Below are 7,973 nucleotides of genomic sequence, written 5' to 3'. Positions count from 1 at the left end.
ACTTCTGCCGTAGTCGGGAAAAAAGAAACAGATATCGCAACATTAGAAGATTTGACCCTCAACATTCCAAAGTGTCCAACGTTTTATATATTGTTTTTGTTTCAACAATGAGGGAAATCGTTCACATCCAGGCGGGCCAATGTGGTAACCAGATTGGTGCCAAGGTAATTATTCAAAATTATAACTATCAGAATGCACCTAAATATTTTTTAACGGTTTATGGATAAAAAAATAAAATAAAATCTAATTACTAACTTTCTTTTGTGCAAGTGCATTTTCTTTTGACAAGATCCATACGATTTACATATTGAATTTACATATTGATTTGCAAATTGAATTTGTTAACCTTATATCTTCATCAAGAGTGGGTGAAAGCTTTTTTCTCCACCATTTTCACTCAATCCATTTTCTTTCACACAATTTGGGAACTTTATTAGGCTCACTTTGGCTAAGTGGCAGTGTACATCCTGAACGGGTTGCCAGCCAAATCCAGGCACAAAGAATATTTATCCACAAATTTTCACTTATTGGCAATTTTAGAGTTCTCAATTAACTGAACATTCATGATTTTGGAATGCAGAAGCATAAATCTAGTCCAAGAGTCAAACCCTGAACCTCAGAACTGTTAGACAGGACTGCTTTTTTTTTTCTTTTATTACCGGTAGGCTAACCACTTGGCCTCTGTGCTCCCCCATGTTCACTCCACGTAGGTTTAATTCCTCGATGTCCATATATAAAAGTTAAATATTGGCATGCAATCTGTTTACTCGTACTTGTACGCTATTGTGTGACATTTTTGTCTGCAAAATCCTCATATTTTAATTTCTACCTGTTAATTCTCGAGCTATTAAGAATGGTGCCATGTTTAGAGCAAGAAAATTGTTCACATAGCAAGGAGGTTCTGGGTCCAAATGGTATCAATGACAAATTGTTCATCTGCTCTTATTATTGAGTAATCTTGTGATCCAACTTTGTTTTTGCAGTTCTGGGAAGTGATCAGTGACGAGCACGGCGTTGACCCAACAGGGACGTACCATGGAGACAGTGACCTGCAGCTGGACAGGATAAATGTTTATTATAATGAGGCAACAGGTTCTGACATGATTGTTTAAAATGTTTGGACATGAACTTCCAATTGGGTCGTCAATATACCATTGTTATTCTTTTCCACTTAGGAGGTAAATATGTGCCACGTGCTGTTCTTGTGGACTTGGAACCAGGTACAATGGACTCTGTGAGATCCGGACCCTTTGGACAGATATTCAGACCTGACAATTTTGTGTTTGGTGAGTGATTTAAAATGAGTTTATCACCAGACAAATGGTTACGGTTGCACATCAGATCTTGATGTTTAAAAATGTCAGCGTACCATGTTATTTGAATCATGTACAGTATTCGATTTACCACTGCATGCAAGAGGGGCCCCAGTTAGATTTGACAAAAGAATTGTGTTCCATTCATGCGATGTAAATTAGTCCTACTTAATCTGAATATGTTCATGACTAGTTATTGAAGGTGTACATTGAAAAAGGTTTTCTTGAATTTGCTCAGTTTTATTTTGTCAAGTGGTAAAAATCATCTGGATCCAATGAAATACAATTTAGTGAATTCAACACACCCATTTTTTTTCTGTGTAGTGGGTCATTCACCTGACTACAAGGCAGTCAGCGTGATTAGTTTCCCTCTCAGTGACGATGTGAGTGAGTGAATGTAGTCAACCGTGCGCCCAAAGTCAACTGGGCCAGGCTGCTGCTCCCTGCAACACTGAACAGGATAAGCAGTAATTATAGAAAATTGATGAATGGATGATTAGGACTATTAAATTGACAAAGGTCATTCTTTCCTCCAAAGGTCAGAGCGGTGCTGGTAACAACTGGGCAAAAGGTCACTACACTGAGGGAGCTGAGGTGGTCGACTCGGTTCTGGATGTGGTACGCAAAGAATCGGAGAACTGTGACTGCCTGCAAGGGTACCAGCTGACACATGCTCTCGGGGGTGGAACTGGATCGGGCATGGGAACCCTGCTCATCAGCAAGATTCGTGAAGAATACCCCGATAGGATCATGAATACGTTTAGTGTGGTGCCCTCCCCCAAGGTTAGCCGTCCTTGTAATATAACCTTTGTTTTGGCTAACGTTGCTAAATATGCACTTTTTTCTATCAGGTGTCTGACACTGTGGTCGAACCATACAACGCCACTCTCTCCATCCACCAGCTTGTTGAGAACACAGATGAAACCTACTGCATTGACAACGAAGCTCTCTACGACATCTGCTTCCGCACACTGAAACTGACCACGCCCACTTACGGAGACCTTAACCACCTGGTGTCCTCCACCATGAGCGGAGTCACGACCTGTCTGCGCTTCCCAGGCCAGCTCAACGCTGACCTCCGTAAACTGGCTGTCAACATGGTACCGTTCCCTCGATTGCATTTTTTCATGCCAGGCTTTGCTCCGCTAACCAGCAGGGGGAGCCAACAGTACCGAGCACTCACGGTACCCGAGCTCACCCAGCAAGCGTTCGATGCCAAGAATATGATGGCGGCGTGCGACCCGCGTCAAGGCCGCTACCTAACGGTTGCCACTGTGTTCCGTGGGCGAATGTCTATGAAGGAAGTGGATGAACAGATGCTCAACGTCCAGAACAAGAACAGCAGTTACTTCGTCGAATGGATCCCCAACAATGTCAAAACCGCCGTCTGTGACATTCCTCCCCGCGGCCTCAAGATGGCCGTCACCTTCATAGGCAACACCACAGCCATCCAGGAGATGTTCAAGCGTATCTCTGAACAGTTCACAGCCATGCTGCGCCGTAAGGCCTTTCTGCACTGGTACACGGGTGAGGGTATGGATGAGATGGAGTTCACTGAAGCTGAGAGCAACATGAATGATTTGGTGTCCGAGTACCAGCAGTACCAGGACGCTACTGCTGAGGATGAAGGGGAAGGTGAGGAGGAAGCTGAAGACGACTAAAGCTTGAAGATAACAATATCAGTGCATTCATTGGCAAATGAAGAAACCAGCATTGGCTGGTCTCCGGTTTCACTGGGGATATTTTGTAGATCTTTGAATAAAAAAAGTTCAGCCTTGTCATATTAAATGATGTTGCTCAACAGTCTTCATGTTCATTCTTATGCATCAACCAGCAATGTTTTTAGTTTATATGACGGGTACCTGGTGGTCGACTGCTTAGCGCGCCGGCCTCCCAGCGCAGAGGTGCAGGGTTCGATTCTGGCTGCAACCTTCCCGTGTGAAGTTTGCACGTGTTCTCCCCATGCCGTGGGTTTTCTCCGGGTACTGCAGGTTCCTCCCACATTCCAAAAACCTGTATGGTAGGCTAATGGACCACTCAGAGGTTCGATGGGCTGGTAACCGGTTCAGGGCGTCCCCCGCCTACTGCCCGACAAAAGCTGGGATAGGCTCCACCATGTAATGACCCTTGAGGGGAAGCAGATCAGAAAATTGATGTCTGTCAGGTATTCCCAACGGGATTAAATGTATTGTACCAATTGTATAGGTCATTGCTTTTGGCAAAAGATTTCGGTTATTGTAGAAAATCCTGTTGTGCACAAGTAGATGCACAGTGATGATTCAGGTGCACAACTATATAAACCAGGGGTCCCCAAACTTTTTCCTGTGAGGGCCACATAACTTTTCCCTTCTTTGATGGGGGGCGATGTCAGTTTGTAACATCAACGATCGTAGGGGAGCTTAAAAAATGTATTGTTTCCCAGAAAGCCACACGTAACCAAATAACCCTTTCCAGGTTCTTTACAGAAAAAAAAGTCAGGAAACAAATAACACTATTAATGAAAAAAAAAAAATAACTAAATAACCCTCTCTGAGTTCTTCACAGAAAAAAACAGGAAATAAATAACTAAACAACTCTCTCTTTATAGCCCCTTGAAATCCACAAAAAAAGTTCTGCCATCTACGAGAACGCCACCTATCTTGTCTTGTTTATGTCTGCTACCGTCTTGTTCACGTGTTCTACTAATTGATCTGAGACACAACTAAAACACTGAAACATTCTATGGTGTGTAAATAACTTTGTGACCTTGATTTCAATGCTATTTGCGTCATGGGTCATTTTGCCCCGAAGACCACCTTTGTACAGCTTCCATGGAAATGTGAATAAAAACATTTCAATTTTTCTGCGGTTGGGGACAATCTAGGAAAAGTCATAAAAAGTAAAAAATGTATAATTTAGGTTTTTTGGGGGGCGTTTTTAACACAGTGACGGGTCATTTTGACCCGAGGACAACAGGAGGGTTAGAGGGCCGGGTCAAATGTGCCCGCGGGCCGCAGTTTGGGGGCCCCTGATGTAAACATTTAAATTCAGATTTTATTAGCTTGCATAAAATAGAGAAGAATAAGCAACATAGAATTAGCCATGCAGTTATGATTGCAATGACTTCTTATCCATAACAAGCATTTATTTGGAAACCTTTTCTCCAGTTACCACAAGTGTGTGGTAAGTGAACACCAATTGTCATCGAATGCGCCACTCCAGCTTCATTAGTTTGACTGGTAGCAGCTGTCACCTCACCGCTGAGACAATAAGTGGCACGCGGCTCCACACAATGGTTAGAGTGGTTGATCCACTTTGAGCTTAGCCATGGGTGTGCTGGAGGTACTTTGGTGTGCATTTGTTGGCCATATCTTGCTGGTTCCTTTGACAGAAGCTGCCTTTATCCCAAGCATTCTTCCTTTTCCGTATGAAATGGCCAGTGATTTCAATGCCATCCTCAATCCCTGGAGCGCACGACTTCCTGGATTTGGCACGTCGGCTGATATTTCTTCTGTCATGAAGGCCGTTCAGGTTTACTGTGATGAGCGCGACCTAATTCTACTTGTCAACAAGAGACTGGCTGATGTCACCCTCCACCGAGATGAAATTCAGTTGGGTGATGGCTGTTACAGTAACAGTGAGCTACCAAGCCAGCTGATGTTCATGTACGGCTACGATCAATGTGGAACAAGTCATGACGTGAGTTGACCGAAGTCTGATTGATTGAATTCTAATTTGAATGAGCTGTCGAGTGAAATATTGTGTCGCAGGTGGAGAACGGCTTGGATGTGTTCTCCAACTTTCTTCATTTCAGTCCCAGGAAAGTCTTGAACACGAGGCTCACACCCTCTACTGTGCACTTTTCTTGTCTTCCAGATAGGTACTGTATCCATGTAAGACTTGTGTGGACATTTTGGTGTGTGTTTGTGTGTGTGACAGAGAATTTGTAATTTTACCAAGTGACTTACTACATGAGCACAGCCAATTCGTAGATGGCGTTTTCTATGTTAAAGGTCAATTTCTTACCAAATGGTGCTCAGATCATGCTAAACTCTGTTTTCCAGCCTTATAAATCGGGTTGTGAAATTTCTGGCTGTGCCCCAGAGTCTTTAAGGTTAATTGACTTAAATGTGTGATTGTGACAGACTTGTTTGTTTTGTTGCGTATGTGCTGTGATTGCCTAGCAACCAGACTGAAATGTGACCAGAGTCTTGTGGGATGAGCTCCAGCTTGCTGCTGTGAATTGGGAATTTCTCCATTGCGAGACTAAAGGATTTCTTATCTTGTCTGCGCCCCTTATGCGAGAGTAAGCTTTAGAAAATGGATGCTTGAATAGATGTGATACTGTCAAGTTGGGTTAGGCATGTTCGTACAATAGGTCAGAGAAAATGTTTTTTGGGGGTCCGGGGGTCTTTAATGCAGCATGTGATTTGTTAGGGTTTTCTCAATCTCACCTGCTCAATTATGCGGCTCTGGTCTTTTTTTTTTTTTTTTTTTCTTTTACGTTTGGATTCTCATCAAATGTAACCATGCTTTTGGAGAAGTGGAAAGCCAGCAGCTGTATACAAAAATAGTCTTCTTTCAGGCAATAAATGATAAATGTCTTCCAGGTTAAAAGAACCAAAGTTGCCCTACCACCCACTTGCTGAAAAAAGCAGACGGTTCAGCATACAAGCAATGGATCGTGAGTGCAGTACAGATGGAAATAATAATTGTAATCTGTGTTGAATGCTTCAGCACGTGTTTGTCCTGCAGCCTCATGGACAAGTGCAGCGGAGTCTAACGTCTATATGCGAGGCCAAATCATCAATGTTCAGGTGTCTGCTAAAATCGGTCCTCAACAGCAGCTTTTTATCCAGTCGTGCTTCATCTCTGCATCTCCTGCGTTTCACACCAAACCCCGGCATGCAATCATAATGAATAAAGGGTGAGCAGCCATTTAATTGTTTCGGTGCAACTTGCACATTATCAGGAAGATTTTGATTTGATGCTCGTACTCCTTGTAGCTGCACAGCCCCATTTGGTTCTCCTTACACAGTCAAGTTCCTCAACTCGGACAATTCAGAAGTGAAGTTTGCTCTAAATTCCACCTATTTGATTTCAGAGGTGAGTTGTATTAAAATACCGCACAGTTTGTTCTTTACCTAATGACCATGTGTGTTATTTTTTTTTCTCCCCCCCCCCCCCCCCCACCCCCACACCCTTGAAGCTGTACATCCACTGTAGTGTGCTCATCACAGACATTGGGATAACAAGTGGCTCTAAATCTTGCAACTATGATGTGGTCCACTCGAGGTATTTGAATTATTGTATCGCATTACAGTGGCCTCTGTTTTAAATGATGCATGCATTCATTAGTTGCTTAAAAAAATATATCTATTCATTCATTCATTCATTATATAAATTATATATATATAATCAAAACGCCCCAAACAAGTCGGCAAAAAGCAGTTGTCTCCAACTGCATTAATGTTAAAAGGAAGTGAAATTCCTAATGCGAGACGGTTACAAAGTTCCAGTGCAATGTGGAAATGGCAATTCTCGCCCAGCCCTCCACACAAATGATTATTTGAAATAAATGCCTGGTACTCTGTTTTGAGTAAATGAACTCCCCTGCTACAAGTTTGGGATCGGTGATACTTGCGCAATTCCCCCCCACCTCATGTTTTTTAATTTTTATTTTCAGATGGGAGGATCTAAGTGGCAATGTGAAGGTGTGTCATTGCTGTAACGCAAAGTGTAAAGGCCTGTCTGTCAAGCATCTCTCTGAAGGTCTGTTTCTTGAGTAAAAGAAACACACCAAATAATCTTACTAAATTAAACTTTATTTTTCTACAGATGCTAATGCACTTGTTAGCACTGGTCCATTGATCATGGTGCAAAGACCAGCACCCACTATCCCAAAACCAGCCTTTAACGACATGCAGTCAGATGCCGCCGCACCAGAAGACGAGAGTGTGATTGACACTTCACTCTCAAGTGAATTCCAGTGGCCCACTCCACTAAGCGCTGTGGTGGTTGTGAAGCAAGACCCGGTCTCCAGCCTGACACTTGTGCTACCAGCGCAGAATGAACAAAGCGACACTGTAAATGATGAAGCATTAAATGAGCTCCAGATTCCCATCCTGAAACTAAAGACGAACCTAAATGATACCAAAGGTCAAAGTGCAGACTTGGCCCCGGACAGGCCTCTGCACATCGAAGTGCGAGATGAACTGCGGGGTGATGAGAAAGCAGTGGAAAGTCAAGACCGGACAAACTCTGCCCAGCCAATACGCCACTCAAAAATTCAGCTGTCCAAAAGTGCTGATGGCTCCCAAACTCTAAGTTATGAGGAAGCGGTGGTAGCACAAGATGGAGGTGCTTTTAGATCACTTGGAGTAGATGAACCTGGGTGTAAACACAGGCGAGCACGCAGGGGACTACGTTCTACTTTTCTGGATTTGTTGAGGTAACTGAGCTTGTAGCAAAGGCCAGACCTGCTTACCCCATTTTCAACACTCTCATATGTAACCACCCACCACAATACTGGATCTATGTGCAGAATAGAGTGATCTTTGTACTGTATGTTGTAGCTTGTTAATTGTGGTTTAATTTTTGTTTTCCTTCATTTCCAGGAAAATGGATAAAAAGGAGTAACTACAACTCTCCAGCCGTATTAAAATATATATTTGCCATTCA

At 43.0% G+C, this 7,973-nt stretch overlaps 2 protein-coding genes across 2 annotated transcripts; both read left to right on the top strand.

Annotated features, from left to right (window-relative positions):
• LOC127615012 (tubulin beta-4B chain-like) lies at positions 1-3,119 on the top strand. Its single transcript, XM_052086506.1, has 5 exons — positions 1-164; positions 984-1,092; positions 1,176-1,286; positions 1,852-2,096; positions 2,165-3,119. The coding sequence occupies exons 1-5, from the start codon at positions 108-110 to the stop codon at positions 2,972-2,974; spliced, it is 1,332 nt and encodes a 443-aa protein (XP_051942466.1). The 5' UTR covers positions 1-107; the 3' UTR covers positions 2,975-3,119.
• A 1,437-nt stretch (positions 3,120-4,556) lies between these two features.
• On the top strand, positions 4,557-7,973 carry zpcx (zona pellucida protein C). The gene is made up of 9 exons (XM_052086496.1): positions 4,557-4,991; positions 5,063-5,172; positions 5,903-5,976; positions 6,048-6,219; positions 6,299-6,398; positions 6,502-6,587; positions 6,979-7,064; positions 7,131-7,743; positions 7,910-7,973. The coding sequence occupies exons 1-9, from the start codon at positions 4,620-4,622 to the stop codon at positions 7,929-7,931; spliced, it is 1,635 nt and encodes a 544-aa protein (XP_051942456.1). The 5' UTR covers positions 4,557-4,619; the 3' UTR covers positions 7,932-7,973.

The sequence above is a fragment of the Hippocampus zosterae genome, chromosome 14 (assembly GCF_025434085.1).
Source record: "Hippocampus zosterae strain Florida chromosome 14, ASM2543408v3, whole genome shotgun sequence".
NCBI classification, from domain to species: Eukaryota; Metazoa; Chordata; class Actinopteri; order Syngnathiformes; family Syngnathidae; genus Hippocampus; species Hippocampus zosterae.
Note: the sequence above shows the minus strand (reverse complement) of the source record. Positions and strands in the feature narration are given on the sequence as shown.

Excerpts from the sequence above, each read along its gene's own strand:
- LOC127615012 (XM_052086506.1), top strand. The coding sequence starts at position 108 with ATGAGGGAAATCGTTCACATCCAGGCGGGCCAATGTGGTAACCAGATT. Across the intron at positions 1,093-1,175 it reads TTATTATAATGAGGCAACAG|GAGGTAAATATGTGCCACGT; the intron begins GTTCTGACATGA and ends TTTTCCACTTAG. Across the intron at positions 2,097-2,164 it reads GTGTGGTGCCCTCCCCCAAG|GTGTCTGACACTGTGGTCGA; the intron begins GTTAGCCGTCCT and ends TTTTTCTATCAG.
- zpcx (XM_052086496.1), top strand. The coding sequence starts at position 4,620 with ATGGGTGTGCTGGAGGTACTTTGGTGTGCATTTGTTGGCCATATCTTG. Across the intron at positions 5,977-6,047 it reads CAGCATACAAGCAATGGATC|CCTCATGGACAAGTGCAGCG; the intron begins GTGAGTGCAGTA and ends TTTGTCCTGCAG. Across the intron at positions 6,220-6,298 it reads GCAATCATAATGAATAAAGG|CTGCACAGCCCCATTTGGTT; the intron begins GTGAGCAGCCAT and ends TACTCCTTGTAG.